At 35.0% G+C, this 18,864-nt stretch overlaps 1 protein-coding gene and 1 long non-coding RNA gene across 4 annotated transcripts in view; both read left to right on the plus strand.

Annotated features, from left to right (window-relative positions):
• LOC116420610 overlaps nucleotides 1–18,864 on the plus strand; it is a 165,455-nt gene that overhangs the window by 25,934 nt on the left and 120,657 nt on the right. The window lies entirely within an intron of this gene.
• LOC100918859 (WD repeat-containing protein 13) lies at nucleotides 13,851–18,679 on the plus strand. The gene has a single exon (XM_031946570.1). The coding sequence runs from the start codon at nucleotides 13,959–13,961 to the stop codon at nucleotides 15,414–15,416; it is 1,458 nt and encodes a 485-aa protein (XP_031802430.1). The 5' UTR covers nucleotides 13,851–13,958; the 3' UTR covers nucleotides 15,417–18,679.

Raw genomic sequence — 18,864 nt, forward strand, 5'->3', positions numbered from 1 at the left:
TGTGGGTAGACACTAAATTTGATGCTATTTATTGAAAGACACCTAAGGTATAGGTTCTGGCTTGCTATAGAAAACTGTTAGCTAAATCATATCAATTCAATTATAAACACTTATATAGTGTCTAGTATATTCCAAAAACTGGAAATTAAAGCAAATACTAAACAGCTCCTACTGTCAAAGAGTCCATATTTTATGGACATAAATGAGAGATACTCCACATGTACACAAGTAAATAAATATATCTAAATAATAATAATGTATAAAGTAATGCAAAATCCTTTTGAAATGAAGCTAATGAAGGAGTACAGGGAATCAGGAAAAACTTCTAATAGAACCCATCATCTTAGCTGAGCTTTGAAAGCACCTAAAGATTCTGAGAGGTCAAAGTGAGAAGAGCATTCCAGGAATGAAAAAAAGCATTTGTCCATAGACAAGAAGGCAACAGTTGGAGTGCTTTGTACAAAGAGGAATCAAACTTGTTTGAATAGAATAGCAGGCACTGAAAATAGAGCAAGAGGAAATAATATTGGAAAGGTGCAATAAAAACCAATATTCTACTTTTCAGAGAACATCAAGATGCTGATGAAGTATTGAGAAGAATTTAATATGTTGGGTATCACAGGAGATAAAAAGAGAGTTAAATGAAAATAATATATAATGAGTATCTTCAGCAAAATTAATCCTTAGTGATACAAAGGTATCGGGCATGATTTTAGGAAAAGGAACTATTTCATCACAAAACTCTATCCTTCTAAATTATATATTCATTCCATTGAAATAAATGCTAGTTTCCTCTATCTACATTTGCATTTGTAAAATGATCATTTCAACTTGGTGGTCCTTTTTGTGTTATCTAATGAAATATCCTTCAGAAACAAAAATCATCATGTTTACTTCTAGTCCTTTTATTGTACATCTTGAGCACCTTTACGAGGGTGATAAAAACAAATGAAACTAGCTCAATTTCTGCCCTTTGGGGTTGCAAAGTAACAGTAATTAATATGGACTCTTTTTCTCCCAAGCCTGTAGTATTGTCTGTATAGGACTCTACTCAGTGAAATCTGAAATTAAGGTTGCAATACAATCTGACAGTCTTGACTGTCTATCTGAGGTTATTCCTGTGTAAGAAAAGGAAAATTTCTTTTGGCAAAAAACAGGAAAGAATAACCTTCTCAAAACCCAAGGAATGATATTTCCAGCTATTCCCGGTACATCAATATGTCAAGAAGAGTAGGACATTGCATGATCCAGAAGAAGATAACCAGTGTTATGGAAGCTTTGGAAACTATGCTATGTGAGATAAAGAAAAAAGAAATGGGGATGGATGTTTCTCCTGAAGAAAGAGAATACTGAAGGAGTGAATCATAGTTGGACAATTATAGTTTTTTTTTCAAATATTTAAAGGGTGATTATTTTAAAAAGAGATTGGATTTATTCTGCTTAGTTCTGAAGGGAAGACATGCAAAAATGTATCATGGTCTTAGAAGCACAGCAATAGGCCAATTCTAGCTCAGAATGACCTGAGACTTGCAGAGGAAACTAAAGATAGCAAAAAAAAAGTTTTGGGGGTTATTTGTAGCTATATTGGGGAACAGAGGAGAATCAAATAAAGAATCAGAAAGAGGCAACTGGATGATGAGAAAATACTCTTGAATAAACCTGAAAAAGCAACCTTCTTATTTTATTTTGCTTCTATTTCATTTGCCAAGATGAGTGATATCTGCACAGGAAAATAAAGAACAATAAAACTAACTGGATATTGTTTAACCCAAAAATAAACCCTTGAAAGCTACATATTGATTTGCAAAATCACAAATCAATCTTATCTGTGTTGTATTGTGTTTTATTTTATTAAACATCTCCTAATTATATTTTAATGTGGTTCCTCAGCACTCCAGAGTTTTGAGGACAGCTTACTGCTAGTGGTCTAAGAATCTGATATTTTGGGACTAGATGATTATACAGTTACATTAATTCAGAACTTATTAAATGTATGGACCTCAAAAAGTTATCATTAATATTTTGATGTCTCATATAGAATTCTCCAGAAAGATGTGTTTGATCTTGTGCTGTTTAACATTGTCACTGATAAACTTGCAAACTATATATCAGATGTACAAATAATAGACAACTGAAAGCTGCTAACACACTGCATGACAGATACAATACAAAATTATCGTGAAAATCAAAAAAATGTTATTTAGAACATAAGATATGAAATTTAACAGAGGTAAATCTAAAGTCTAATACTTAGGTTTGAAAAATGAACTCCAGTTCTAAGATGTACTATTAAACATATTCCTCAAGCAATAAACTGGGAAAACATTTTTATATTCAAAATTTCTAATAAAGGCCTTATTTACAAAATATATAGAGAATTGACTAATTTATAAGAAATCAAGCCGTTCTCTGATTGATAAATAGTCAAAGGATATGAACAGATAATTCTGAGATGAAGAAATTGAAATTATTTCTAGCCATATGAAAAGATGCTCCAAGTCATTATTAATCAGAGAAATGCAAATTAAGACAACTCTGAGATACCATTACACACCTGTCAGATTGGCTAGCATGACAGGGAAAGATAATGCGGAATGTTGGAAGGGATGTGGGAAAACAGGGACACTGATACATTGTTGGTGGAATTGTGAATACATCCAGCCATTCTGGAGAGCAATTTGGAATTATGCTCAAAAAGTTATCAAATCTATTCCCCCAGCCCTCTCCCTAGCTCAGACCCTCATTATTTTAACAGTATTTCAGCAATAGTTTCTAAATTTATCTTTCTGTCTCAGCTTTCTTCCTTATACACACAGCTATTAGATTAATCTTCCTAATGTGTAGTTATCATCATGACTTTCCCCTAGACAAAAATATTTAATAGCCTCCTCTCTCTGCCAAATAAAACCCAAACTCTAGCCTGGTATTTAAGAAGCTCTTTCAATAGCATACCCCCAACCTATCTTTTCTAGTCTTACTATACACTATGTCCCTCATTTCATTTACACAATTCAAACAACTATTTTATTACTCTCAAAGTAGATCAAATTTGACCAAGAAACACTGTGGCTCATGCTTGAGATACCCTCTTTTTCTATACAAGGTGAATTCATGCCTAGTCATCAAAATTCAATTCATATAATACCAGTCAATCTTTCATCATTTCTTTCACCAAAACTGAGCCTTCCCGGTTCTGAATTTTCAAAGCATATTGTCCATCTGTCATTATACATATCAGTCCTAGCATATATAAAATTATTTGTATAATTCTTTTCTTCTTGACCATACTGAAAGGAAGACTTCTTTGAATCCCCTTCTAAACAGATGAATGGCTTTTTACTTAGCAAAAAAGAGATAACTTGACTGACTAGATTAGTAAAAAATTCCTTTTCCCTTTTTTTAATTTTATTTTTCTGGCTATAAATGTACCTTCATTTTTTTAAGCACATTGTGTTGGGAGAGAAAAATCAGAACAAAAGGGAAAATCCATGAGACAAAAAAATAAACAGAATAAAAAGAAACAATGAACATAATATGTGTTGATTTATATTCAGTTTCCATATTTTCTCTCTGGATGCTAATGGCATTTTCCAGCAAACTTTATTGGGATTATCTTGGATCTCTGAATAGCTGAGAAAAAGTCTTTTATAGTTGATCAAAGTGCAATCTTTCTGTTATTGTGTACAGTGTATTGCTGTTTCTTCTTGTTTCACTCAGCATCTGTTCATGTAAATCTTTCCAAATTTTTCCAAAATCACCTTGTTTATCAATAAATTCTTGGTTAATACTAAGAATTATTTAATGAGCATGTTCCAATGTTACATTTGCATTTTTCTACTCAATTTTATATTATTACATATTAGGCAAACATTCTAGGCTATTAATAATTTTTATATTTTTATGCAATACATTATCTATGCCACTTTGCTTTATAATGCCTGAAATTTGATAAGCATGCCATTTATGCCTTTATTCGAGACATTCATAAAGACAAAAATCCCTCTAGATTTCTATCAGTTTTTCTTGTAAGTTGATATCCAATAATTAATGACTACTTCTTTCATTTGGTTGTTCAACCAATATGAAATTCATCTAAGTGTTTTGTCATATATGTACTATATCTCAACCTGGTTCAGAAAAAAAATGGCAAGAGAAATTTCATCAAAAGCTTTGGTAAATTCTATAAAAGCATTTATATTTATTGAAGATATTCCTCTGATCTTCCATTATAGCAATAGTGTCTGTCACACACAAAATCTGGGTTTATCTGTCCTTCAATGTAATATCCCTGAAAGACATTCTAGTATTTTTCCATGAATTGAAGTTAATGGTCTATAGTTTTCAGATTCCATTCTCTCTGCTTTTTAAAAAAAAAAAATGGAACATGTGTCCTTAGAGAACCCTGGGGCAACATTTAACTGCACAGCAATTATCCAGTCCTGTAGTATCTCTCCTATTCGCTACAGAATTCCAAAAATCATTGATAATAATTCCACAATTTCATCTATTTCTTTAATTTGTTTATATCTCTCTAATTTATCTACTCTCTATGTCACATGGGTTTCAATGTTCTACTGGTCATTTTTGTTTTCACCTTTTATACAAAAAGTCTTACTTCTTGGAAGAGAAAATGAAAGCAAAATATGAATTGAGTAACTGAATCTATTTTCAGTCATCAGTTGCCCTTTTCTTACGCAAACTAAAGAACTGTTCCATTTCTTCTAATTTAAGGCTCTTTTCATATACATTTTGATATAGTTATAGAAATATATGGTATGTGAAAACATGTATACACACACACACACACACACACACACACACACACAAAGAGAGAGATGAACTCCCTCTTGTTGGAATTGCTGCTTCTTCTATCTTCAGAACTTCATTCTTGGGATTCATTCCTCTCAAACTGATTTCCATTGCTATATTTCTTTTGTAAGATGCTCTCTAAATATGCAAACTGCATCTCAAACTATACTATTTTCTTCTCCTCTGTCACAAATCCTCAGATGAAGTGGAAATATTCATTCAAATTTCTCATCATTTCTATCAATTGTGTTTCTTCCCCCATCTGTGGAGATTATATTCATAACAATCATTCTATCCCTACATATTTTGGGAGATTGAAATTATCATTGGGGCAAGATAACATTAACTTTGCAGTTTGGGACAAAGGGGGTATTTCAGCTAATGTTTGGAGAATGTGTGTTACCTCAGAATTACTGTATAATGCCTTTTTAATTTATTCATTTATTTTTAACACACATTGCTTTATGAATCATGTTGGGAGAAAAAAGTCAAAACAAAACGAAAAACCATGGAAGAGATAAAAACAAAAAAGAGCCCAACATAGCATGTGTTGATTTATAGTTAGTCTCCTTAATTCTTTTTCTGGATGCAAATGGCATTTTCTGTTCAAAGTCTGTTGTGATTGCTTTAGAACACAGACCCACTGAAAAGAACCAAATCTTTCATAGTTAATCATCACACGTTCTTACTGTTATTGTGTGCATATATTAGGCCTTAATGTCAGTTTTACAATGTTTCCCAAATTTGTCACATATTTCTCTCTTTTTTCTATGTGGTCTCAAGATGTCAAATACAGGATCCTCTGGCTACATGCCTTTCTGGCAACATTCTTGATTATGACTGAACCAGATTAAAATATATTTGGGAAATATTTAATAAAATAAATAAAATATAAATAATGGTAATATATGCTTTTTTAAGTCATTATATGATCCACAAATATTTTTATGTATGGTTTAGAGACCCTTATTTCTATCTGAATTTGACAAATTGTTTTATATTACATTCTGCTGATAATATTACTTCCCTCCTCATCTTTCTTGGTCTTCAACACAACTCTCCAGAATATTTCTCTCCTCTTGGTTTGAGTTAACCTGTTGCTTTTTTGTTGTAATTGTTTTCTTTTTTCCTGTTTTGTTTTTCTTGTTGTTTTTGGCAAGGCAATTAGAATTCAGTGATTTGCCCAAGGTCACACAGCTACTGGCAGCATTTGAATAACCTGTTGCTTTTGAAGAAGAAAGCCATATTTTAATGATGGATTTCACATACTTTGTATGAGTTTAAATGACTCCCTTCTGAAACATCTTTAGTTCTTGATTGTCATTCATAGATTTGAGTCCACAGATTTGTTTCTGGATTCTTATTTGAATCCTGTGTTATGAATTTCTGTATATCTTTACTACTCTACTACTTTTCTCATTATATTATAGTTCCTTTTTTAAAATGTAGTTTGATGGTTTGACATAACTATTCCTTGGAGAACACACCTTCCTCTTTGACTTGCAACACTTTTAATAGATTGCCAATGATGTGTCTAGCTTTTGAGGTCCTCCACAATTGACCACCATTCTAACTTTCAACCTAATTTATTCCCTCCTACTATATACCATATGAACCAGCCAAATCAAACTATTTGCTTTTCCCCATAGAAATCTTATGATTTCCTATGCCATTCCTCTCTTTACAATATTCAGTTGCTGAAAATATGTTTACCTTTATCTCAGCCTTGTTAAAGTCTTACTGATTGCACAAGATTCAATTCATAATTTGTTTCCTCCACAACATTTTCTTCCTCCTTTCCTCAAGTTGGACAGAAGCATCACAAATCACCAAAGTAAACTCCTCATTGGAAACTGAGTAACTCTCTAACTCAGAATCACTGTTGTAGTATCAACCATTCTCTTCTTAAAGACTTCTAGTTTTGGAGTAGTGTAATACCTGCTAAGGCATTTTATTTCATCTTTTCTCTCGTCTAATCTAGCAGAATATTTTATCTGTATTTTTCTTGGGTACTTATTATATATTATCTCATATCCTAGTTGTTTGTGTTCATGTGATATTCAACTGATATATTTGTACTTTCTTGAGGCTGAAAGGGACTTTGTCTTATTTATCTTTTATGTCTTCCCTAGAACCAAACAAAGTGTTCTCCACACAGGAGTTATTCGATAAATGTTTTAAGTTGAACTGAATTGTGCTAAGCTTATTTTAAATTGAAACTGACAGACTGCCTGATTTTGAGATTCACAAAGTAGGTTTTGATTGATTAATAAAGTGATTTAAAGTAAAAATAGATAGAAATTATTTCTATTTTGGTCAGAAATGCAAAGGGCTTTCCCTTACCAGACTGATTTTTTTGACTAGATAAGAGAAGCCATTCTCTACTGAAAGCTATTAATGTTTACAATAAAAGCATCTAAAATGAGAGGAATGAAATTATTGAAATTTCTGGGAAAATTCCCAAATATGTTGTTCCAGATTGTTCTCTTCTTTCTTATTATCAGTATTTCTTTTACAATTTAGTTATTAAGAATAAAACCTGTACTTGGTTCAGTAGCACATGTGATAAAATTGGAATGATACAGAGAAGATTAAGAAGAATAAAATTTTTAGTTCCTTTGCTCACCTATTTCTTGGTCAAAAACCATCTGGATAATTGGCATGATTGCTTAATAAATTGATAGGTTTGGAAGTTCGAACCTTTGTTTCCTCAGTCATTTTCTTTTACCTATCATATAAAGTACTTTAAATATATTGTTTAATTTGATTCCCTAACTTTCTGGCATAGGTGCTATTATCCTCCCCCATTTTACAGATGAGGAAACTGAGTTTAGCATAGATAAAATGACTTGCCCTGAATCGTATAACTAGTAAAATATCTGAAGCAGAATTTAGACTTAAGACTTTCTAAATCCAGTGCTCTTCTTTCTATATGATCTAACTGTCCTTAGGAAGAATGTATGTAAGAAGGCTATGCAGTATTTCTATAAATCAGCTCAGTAAAGACACCTAACACACCTATTCAGATGAAACAATTTAGGCTTCAAAAGACTTAACGACTTGCACAAGTCACAAAGATAACAAATAGAAGAATTGGATTTGAAGACAAATCCTGTGTCTCAAAATCCAGAATATTGTTCTATACATAATATACTTTTACCATCTTGTTTCCCGATACAGAGGTAAGATTAGAAACCCTATTGTTGTTTTTATTTTGTTTTGTTTTGCTTTTGTATTTTGCCCTAGGCCTAGGTACCTTTTTTCCTTAACCTCCACTGATTTGGTAGTCATAGGGACTAATGCAGTCAGTTAATGTCTCTGAAATCTAATTCTCCATATATACAGCCTTTGCATTCAGTAGAAAAGACAGAAAAATGCCCTTTCTCATGATAATCATCTATGTTCATATATTTCTTATAATCAAGTCTTAAGATAGTATTCATTAATTCATTTCTCTTCATAGAAAAAGGTTTACTCAAAGAAAAAAAATGCAAATACCCAATAACAAGTGGGGAAAATATATTCTATGGGCCTTGTGGGGAATCATTTTAAGCCTCAAAAGTGCAAAGGCATGAAGGCATGAAGTGAAAGATGTCCTCCCACCAGGTTGTTGAAATTCAAATGCCCATTAAACACTAAGCAATGTGAAGGGGGGGAAAGTGCTTCTTTTCCATTTTTCTATTGTAGCAGCTGGTGTTATCAGGAAATATGTTTATGGACAATGTACCAGATGAGTCACTCCTGTTCTAACTTTTTGGTTTCAGGATTAACAACTTCCTTTCCTGAACCCACTGGGAGAAATGTTTTCAGGGTGATTTTCTCATTCAGGTGTTAATGATATATCCCCTCATCTCCCAGTATTCCCCCATACCACATTCCCATGCTGCCTTCTCCCATCTCTGCACATTGTTCATCCAATCCCTCATCCCTAGAATGGATTTTCTCCAATATTCCTAAAGTATTGTGCTCAGTTCTAGTGGTACCATTTAGAGGAGGAAAAATAAATGCATGAAGAAGATGGAAAACATCGGGAAAAATAAACAGTAATTATAATAGTGGGGAGAGAGCTAACATTTATGGAGTACTTTAAAATTTACAAAGATAACATGTGCTATCTTATTTGATCCTCACAACAATCTTGTGAGAGATGTTTTATTTTCACTAATTTTACCAAAATATAACTGAGCTAAGCAAAGTTAGGTGACTTGTGCAGAATCACACAGCTTTTATGTGTAAGAAGCAAGATTTAAATTGCTTATTTCTGACTCCCAAGTCCCACACTCTATTCTATCTACTCTGCTACTTAGCTCTCTCAACCAAGATGGCAAAGTCCATTTCATGTGAAATTAGTTGAAGGAACTGTGGATTAGCCTAAAGAAAATAATCAAAAGGGATCTTATGACTGTCATCAAATATTTTAAGAATCGTCATGTGGAAATAAGTTGTGAGTGGAAGTTATAAAGAGAGAAATGTTATTATATCAAGAAAATCTCAATGACAATTTTTTTTTGTTCATTCATTTTTTGATCATGTCTAATTCCTTGTGAATCCATTTGGGTTTTCTTGGCAAAAATACTAGTTTCCTTCTCCAGCTTATTTTGCAGATGAGGAAACTGAGGCAAACAACTTTTGTCACCCAAAAAATACAGGGTCACAAAGAGCTAGTATCTTAAACTCAGAAAGATATCTTATTGATTCCAGGTGTGGTACTCTCCATCTATGTGCCCTTCAGTAACAATTAGACTTAGGTGAATGTGGACAAAGCAGTCTCAGAAAGTAGTGGGTTTCCTCTCACTGGTGAATTTCAGTTAAAGGCTAGTTGAAACTTGACAGATATGTGGAAATTTGTACTGTCATGGATATAAGTTAAACTAGAAAGACCATAACAAATTTTGGACAAATCATTGCAACCCAGCTAGAGAAATCAAGAAAGTTATGTAAAGCATGTGGTATTTTTAATTCTTAAAGGAAGCCAGAGATTCTAAGAGCATCAAGAAGATCACTATGTCTGGATCATAAAAGATATAGAAAGATGTAAAGTGTAAGGGTATTGGAAACAAAGAATATTTAGGTTGTAAAGAGCTTTAAATAGCAAAGGAGTTTATATTTAGTCCAGGGGAGGGGGGTAATATAACCATTATAATTACTCATTGAGGTGAGTGTGACATTTTCAAATTCATACTTTAAGAAAATCACCAGCAACTACATGGAGGGTAGATAGGAATGAAAGAGACATGAAGAGGGAAACCCAATTAGAAGACTATTGGAAAAATCCAGGCAAAGTGTTGATGAGGTATTGAATTTGAGTATGTATGGGAATAGAGAAAATGAAAGATAGGCAAGAAATATTTGGGAAAATAAGTGTCAAGATTTGGCAACTGTGTTAGATGTGTAGAGTTAACAAAACTGAAGAATCAAGGATACAAAAATTGTAGCTTAGGTGACTCAAAGGGTGTTGGTGATTGTGACAACAAAAGGAAAATTCTAAAGGGAAAAAGAAAATAGAGTTTCATTTTGAGCTTGAGGTATTTATAAAACACTCCATTTGAAATGTCCAATAGTCTCTTGACTTCACCAGATTTGTGTTCAGTGGAGTCATTAAGGAGATAGATAGCTATACATAAAGTTATAGACATAGTTATAGATATAAGTATGTACTATATACATACATACATACATATAATGCAAACATATAAATGGGAATTACCTGGAAAAATGCAAAGTTTAGGAAAAGTATTATCTTGTGTGCTCATGTATAACAGTGTAATAATAGTAGTAGAGGTTGATCCTCAAGAGACAGTAATTCATCTATCATTATCTTGTACTATCAATCATATGAACCTTCTTCATATGGTCAAAAAAATTACATGGCATATATGCATATATATAAATGTATATGAAGGCTTGCACCAATTCATTGTCTATCCGTACTGTCTGTCCTGGCTATAATGCTAACAAGTTCAGAACAAGGTATCTCAAAAGGTATATTAGAGTTTTAAGCAAAAATCCATTTTTATATTACCAAATTTCTACTGATGGTATTATGTGGAGCCATGAAATAAAATATAATAATCTCCAAAGAACTGAAAGCTAATACCACTCAGTTAGCAATGGATAAATTCATAGTGGCTTGGTACATACTGTAATATAGAACCAATGATGAATTCTAAAAAAAAAAAAAATAGGAATAAGAAAAGGGGAGCTTAAAGGATTACATAATAAGAAAATCAGCCTTATGAAAAGAGATGACAAAACAAAAAGTTCCACTGAATCTTTGTGTTATCAGAAATGAAGGACTGCCTTCAGCACGTTTACTAGACCTTGTGTGATAAATGTATGGGAAAATACAGTTAAGAATTGCCTAGGATGGGCAGGCATTGACAGATAACTTAAACTTTGAAAGAAAATTTTCAAAATGACGAAATTAACATTTCACTTGAATATGCTTCTTGTACAGGTTCTTACAGATGTGATTAAGTAATATAAGTTCCTACTTTCTGTATGAGAAACAAACATGGAAATTGGGTATGGAAGAGCCTTTATTTCATCTCCAATATTATCCTGCATAAAAAATTTAAATAAAGTACTCATTCATAGTATTTCTTAAATAAATATAAAGAAAATGAAGACTCAAAACATTCACCAGAGTACATAAGCAGACAGAAAAAAACATATAAAGCCTATCTTCAGAACCTGTGATCTCTGAAACACAAGTGGCCAAAAACGTATGTCTCTGGACCTTGTATCCATTACTTGTCAGACTGTAGTTAACATAAATCATCATTGTTTCCCTGAAGAATCAATTGGTCATTGCTTAGGTCAGAATTATTAAATATTTCAAAGTTGATTTTCTATACAATGTCATTTTCAAATAAACTATTCTTCTGGTTCTGCACACTTTGCTTCACTGCTCAGTATCTCTGAAATATCGTCTCTTTCATAATTTCTTTTGATATACTAATATTATATATATATGTAAAGTAGTTTTTTTCCTCCCATTTTCATAATCGCAAGTCTTGCTCATTATATTTGTTCTTTTTAACTACGGAAGAAGCTTATATTTTACAGTCTGCTCTATAAACTTTATGTTCCTACAAATCATATAAATACAGTAATATTTAGGTCCTAGTAATAAAGTACTTGTGACACACATGGATGATAGATATGGTCAATTGCCCGTTACCCTAAAAACTAAGTTTTGCATGGTGCTCTGTTCAGATATCACATTTATTAAGAGATACATGTATCTTTTCACCTGGAAGAAGCCTTGGGAACTCCAAAAATACTAGTCACTCTATACCAAGTCATAAAATATACCTGATCTAAAACCTCTAGAGGCTTTTCATTAATTGAACAATCATTAAACAAACATTTGTTGGTAAAATACAGTAAGAAAAACAGCCTTTAAGGATGCAATAGCAACTTTCTCTCTCTTTTATGAATTAAGTTTAATACCTAATTTCTTTAGGTGTGTAGTTTAATTTTGTGGGTTTTTGTTTTTAAGTTATAACAAGAAAGCAGAAATTCATGAGTAAAGTGTGTCTGAGTGGAAAAAAAAAATCCTTTAGTTCTTTTCTTATCCTTTTGAATAGTGTATAGCCTGGTCAATTGAAATGTCATGAAACCAACTTCTTTTAATTTTTTTAAATTTTATTTAAAAATTAATAGAAAAAGAAAAAAATCCTCATGTACACAGTAGAACCTAGGATTGAAAATATGAAATTTCCATTTCAAGAAAGCATTTATAATAATAGAAGACTTGTATTCAGAATTGTCCAGTCTTGATTCCTTATAGGTTTTTGTTATTATTCTTGTTCTTTGCTGTGCACTATTTGCTTTATTCTTTTTTCCCCTCCTTCCCTCCATATACACATATATACATATATACACATGCATACATACATGTGTATAGACATATATTTATAAATTTGCATATCTACATGTGCACATCTAAATATGCATATCTACATGCATATATATATATATACACATATACATACACATACACAGTTCTGTCTTCAACCCATTCCCAATATTAGTGGGATTTCAGAACTACTAACCCTCTTCCTCCAACTTATTGATCTATGTTGGTTCTTACTATCATACCTCATTCATATAGCATGATTGTTTTTACCTTTTGCTACACAATTTTCCTTTTTAGAATCACATCATATTCAATCTTAGCTCAATATTTCTTTTGTACAACCAATTACAAATGATAGTCTTAGACATATGGTTTACATTACCATGTATAAAACATAAAGTTTGTCCTTATTGACTACCTTGAAATTAGTCTTTGATATTGATTCTTATATGTCAGATTTTCTCTTGAGTCCAGATTTGTTTACAACAAAATCCTGAAAATCTAACAGTTCACTGAATGTTCTTTTGTTTCCATTCAATGCCATACTTAATTTCATAGATCTAATATTTTTTGACAACAACCCTAAATTTTTTGATAGTTAATATATAGTATTCCAGGATCTGTAGTCTTTTATGGTAGCTGCTGAAAGCTTTTCTGTAATTCTAATTCTAACTCCAGCAAATTTCAATTTTTGTTGTTGTTGCTTGTAAAATTTGCTCTTTGATCTGTGAATTTCAAAATTTAGCAATGATGTTCCTGAAGGTTTTCTTTCAGATAGTGATTAATGATTTTTTTTTTCTATTTCTATATTTCCCTCTTACTCTATCACTTTAGGACAATCAAGGTTCTTTTTGTGGTCATTGCTTTCTTGTAGTTCAACTATTCTTATGTTTTTTCTCTTCTTGGTTTGTTTTCCAGATCTGTTGTTTTTCTTAAGAAGTTTCACATTCTCTTCTATTTTTTTTTCCATTCTTTATATTTTGTTTTATTATTTCTTAGTCTCTTATAGCTTCACTGATTTCCCCTTGCCCAATTCCAATTTTACAAAAAAATCGTTTTCTTGGTGTTACGACTTAATGTCGGCCCCGCGCAGACACTGACTGGGCCGGAAAGCGGAGGCGCCTCGGGGTCGGAATCGGAGCGCGTGGGCACGGCTGGAGCAGCCCGGGGCCCACGTTCCGGCAGGTGGCCTAGCGGGTCCCGGCCCCAGAACCTCTGCCCCGCGGGCGGCGGGTCTCTGCCAGAGGCCCAGACAGACGGATTGGAGAAAGTTTCCGGGCCGGGCATGGCCGCGATCTGGCAGCAGGTGCTGGCCGTGGATGCAAGGTACAACGCATACCGCACGCCCACCTTCCCCCAGTTCCGAACACAATACATACGGCGCCGGAGTCAGCTGCTGAGAGAAAATGCCAAGGCAGGGCACGAACCGGCCTTTCGAAGGCAGTACCTAAAGCTGAGGGCCCAGCTGCTGGGGCACCGCTACGGGCCTCTGACAGAGCCCGGGAGCTTCCGAGCCTTCAGCAACAGTGTTGTCCGAAGCAGTCGGACCACCCTGGACCGAATGGAGGACTTCGACGAGGACCCTCGTTCACTTGGTGCCCGTGGCCACCGGCGCTCCGTTAGTCGCGGATCCTATCAGTTGCAGGCCCAGATGAATCGGGTCATCTACGATGAGAGGACGCTCGGCAGTGTCGTGCCCACGTCGGTAGCCGAGGCCAGCCGGGCCATGGCGGGGGACACTTCGCTGAGTGAAAACTATGCTTTTGCTGGGATGTACCACGTCTTTGACCAACATGTGGATGAGGCTGTTCCCAAAGTCCAATTTGCCAATGATGATCGCCACCTGCTAGCCTGTTGCTCCCTGGATGGCAGCATCTCCGTGTGCCAGCTGGTACCCGCCCCCCCTGTGGTACTGCGTGTGCTCCGTGGGCATTCGCGTGGCGTGTCCGACTTTGCCTGGTCCCTTTCCAATGACGTCCTCGTCTCCACGTCGCTGGATGCCACCATGCGCATCTGGGCCACGGAAGATGGCCGCTGCATCCGAGAGATCCCTGACCCGGATGGGGCAGAACTGCTGTGCTGCACTTTCCAGCCGATCAACAACAATCTCACTGTGGTGGGCAACGGGAAGCACAACGTGCACGTGATGAACATCTCCACGGGCAAGAAAGTGAAGGGCGGCTCCAGCAAGCTGACTGGCCGCGTGCTGGCTCTGTCCTTTGATTCCCCCGGACACATCTTATGGGCTGGGGACGATCGCGGCAGAGTCTTTTCCTTCCTTTTTGACGTGGCTACAGGGAAGCTGACCAAGGCCAAGCGGTTGCTGGTACACGAAGGCAGCTCCATCACTAGCATCAGTGCGCGTTCCTGGATCAGCCGGGAAGCGCGAGACCCGTCTCTGCTCATTAACGCCTGCATCAACAAACTGCTTCTCTACCGGGTAGTGGATAACCAGGGCACTCTGCAGCTGAAGAGGAGCTTCCCCATTGATCAGAGCCAGCATCCCATTCGAAGTATCTTCTGCCCTCTCATGTCCTTCCGCCAGGGAGCCTGTGTGGTCACAGGCAGCGAGGACATGTGTGTCTATTTCTTTGATGTGGAACGGACCTCCAAAGCCATCGTCAATAAACTGCAGGGCCATAGCGCCGCCGTGTTGGATGTCAGTTTCAACTGTGACGAGAGCCTTCTGGCCTCGAGCGATGCAGTTGGGATGGTCATCGTGTGGCGACGCGAACAAGAATAACCATCGCCTAACCTGAAGCAAGGTCCCGGCCGAGGCCCAGCGTCTGGTCTCAGGGAACTGAGGACGGGCATAGCGATAGCGGGGAGGGATGGAGAAGATTGGGGAGGCCCAGGATGAGCTACCCTAGGCATGGAATTTTGTAAATAATAAAAATCCATGTCTGGTGGGGGGAAAAAAAAAGACTCCGGATCCCCTTTTCTAGTTAGTTGACTTTCTTTTTGTAATCAACTTATTTTAGATTGTTCCTTTTTTTGGTTTTTGTTTTGTTTTTCCTGAGCCTCATTTGAATTTTAAAGTATTTTTGAGTTCTTCAATATATATTTTTTGGTCAGGTAACCATTTAACATTAACTTTTGGAATGGGAGAGGATTTTTTAAAATTAAGTATTCTTCTGTAAAGATAAACTTTACATAATAACTTTCTATATTTGGGTTATTTCTCCCTTTACCTGCTGTTTTTTTTTTTTTTTTTTTTTTTTTAAGAACTTGTTAGTATTATCACATCTAGTCCTGAGGGTGGTAGGAAATGGTGTCTCTAGCTTCTGGTCTTTCTTTAGTTCTTTCCTCTGGCCTAGAACCCTATAAGTGCCCACAGCCAGTAGCTTCCTTGTCCCACTGCTTTTGTACTCATCAGGTGTGTGCTGGTTCCTTCTCATCCAGGGCCTTGTCTTAGCAGCACAGCTGAGCCTGTGCTTATCAGAAAAGGTTCCCTCAGTATTCCTAGACTCCAAACCCAGACTCTCCATGCTTAAACAGCTGACTCCACAAACTGTCTGGGAGATGAAAGCTTCTGTGATTGGGGCTGAGACTACTCCAAACCCAAATCTCCCTGGGGCTCTCCACTTGTTACTTAAGTAGAACTAGCTGGAGGTGTTTACATTTCACATGGACCAAACTTCCGTCTTGGGGTTTTTCTTCAGATCTCCAGTTGCCCCAGGAGGACCAACTCATTTCTGCCTCAACAGTTACTTGTTTTTCTTTGTCTTTCTTTGTCTACATTTGCTCCAAATACATAATTTTATTTTGTTTGTGGTGATAATGTGGATGGTTTAGAATTTTCTGACCTACTAGCTTCCCAAAATCCTATTGCTATGAGCACTTACCAATAATAAGAGGACAGAACCTACAGAAAGTTTGGCTTGGATATGGAAAGAAGATGAGGAACAAAGGCAGTTTTTTTTTTTTTTACTCAAAATGAAAATAGAAAGTGACCAAACAAAAATCAGAAAATACCAAATCATATCCCTCCTTTTTTATTTGTTAAATATTAATGAGATATGTACATCAAGGCACTGAGGACATCTCTGATGAAAACATGACGAGAAAAGAAAGGTTTCCATAGACAATGTTTTATAGAACATTTTTTAATAGGCACACAAGTGACTGAGAAAAAATAGGAAATCCTGCTGTGTCTATTATTTATTGATATAAAATACACACAAACACACAATTTCAACAGAACAAAATGAAAATTTAAAAGATTCTTCTCAATCAAGACATCTCTGTGTCTTGATTCTGTGACAGATGTGATTAGTAAGCTTTGTTAAATAACTTGCCAAATATTAACTAGTGAGGTATAAGATAAGATGTGCTTACCTAAGTGTTTTATAAGATGTCCTTTGCAAAATGTAAACAAATGAGAGATTATTAATAGTGAAATTTTCTAAATATTCTAATTTGTTAATCAAATCTTTATTAAGGGCCTACTACATATCAGGCATTGAGCTAGGCATTTGGGATACACATACAAAACTGAAAAAGTCCCTGCATGCAAGAAGTTTGCATTATAATTTGTGGATGTCTTTTTAATAATGGTATCAACTATCATAACACCACACTACCGCCCCAACTTAAAAAATAAAAATAGCAATAAGAATGTTATAACTCTCCCAAATGGAAAAACTTTAATGAAAAATGAATGATGCTCAGATTGATGTGCTGCTAGCTGAGTATACAATCTAATTAGTCTGTCAATGTTTACATCCTAGATAGGCACACCTAGATAAGTAACAAGCAAATTAATTGCAACTTTCTCCATAAGCCAAGAGAGGAAGGAATCTAACTTCATGAATTAATAGCAATGAAAACTAATGTGTAATCTCTGCTAGGTTCACATTGTACCCTCTCCCTTACCTTTCTTACATCATGCTGTAGTTGGCTGCACAACTCAAATGATCATTTCCTTGATAGGTTTGTTATGGTGGAATCTTTGTCAATGTATCCTATCCCTACCTTCACTTTGTTATTATATGCCAATACTCACTTTATTATAATGTGACAATAAGCGGTAAATTTTCACACTACCCACTAAGTTGTAAAGAAAGCAGAGATATAAAATGGAAAATAATGCTTTGTTTAAAAAGAAAACACACTGTAGCACTGCTCATCCAGAGAAATAAGGAACAAAGGGAAATCAAGTAGCAAGCAGTGGCTATATCAAACCTAAAGGAAAAGGGACTGAAACACAACTGCTGCCAGCACTTCACTACCAGAAGTCTCTTAGGATAAGAATTTAGATAAGTTATTAGTAATTCCCCCCAAATGGAATAAGGCTAAATCAACTTTAATATTAGCAAGTTAATCTACCATTAATGAGTCAGAAAGTGAACAAGAATGCTGAACAAAAACTAGTCCAGATTGCATACAGGAAAAGGACCATATACTAAAAACTCCAAAACCATATTAAATTTTAAAATTGCAATAACAATAATTGACCAGGAGAATGACCATTAAATATAAAAAAGTAATTCAAATAATGTGAGACTATTCTGCAGAAGTCACAAAGGTAAATAATATTCAAAGAGCAAAGAAGCTCAAAAACCAAAATCAAAATGCAAATGTGAATCTGATTATATATGAAAAAGATGTTCAATAAAGGAGAAATATTTGGTGCATTTATAAAAAAAATACATGAGCATGTTATTTAGTTTGCAAACATTACAAAACTTGTATGCTGTAAAGTTAAATATAATTACCAAGGAAAACACAAGCACTGACATGTATTAGCTCATCTTTAGAATTAATTAAAAGATAAGAAAAGCATCTATGGGATTGATTTTTTTTTTGCATTTTCTATTCAAAGTTTATTGGGGACGGCTTAGATCATGCAAAGATGCATGTCTTCCATAATCATTGAGCAAACTTGCTGTTACTGTGAACAATGTTTTCCTGGTTCTGATTTTTTCGCTTAGCATCAATGCATGTAAATCTTTCCCAGGTCTTTCTAAAATTAGCTTATTTTTATAGAAAATTAATAATCCATTACCTTCATAAACAACTTATTCAGCCATTACCCAGTTTATGGGCATCTACTCATTCTCCAATTCTTTGCTATCATAAAAATGCTACAAGCATTTTTGGACATGTGGGTCCTTAACCTCCCTAATGATTTCCTTGGGATACAGAACCAGTAATGGCACTGCTGGGTCAAAGGGTATGCACAGTTTCTT

This window comes from Sarcophilus harrisii, chromosome 1, assembly GCF_902635505.1.
Source record: "Sarcophilus harrisii chromosome 1, mSarHar1.11, whole genome shotgun sequence".
Taxonomy (NCBI): Eukaryota; Metazoa; Chordata; class Mammalia; order Dasyuromorphia; family Dasyuridae; genus Sarcophilus; species Sarcophilus harrisii.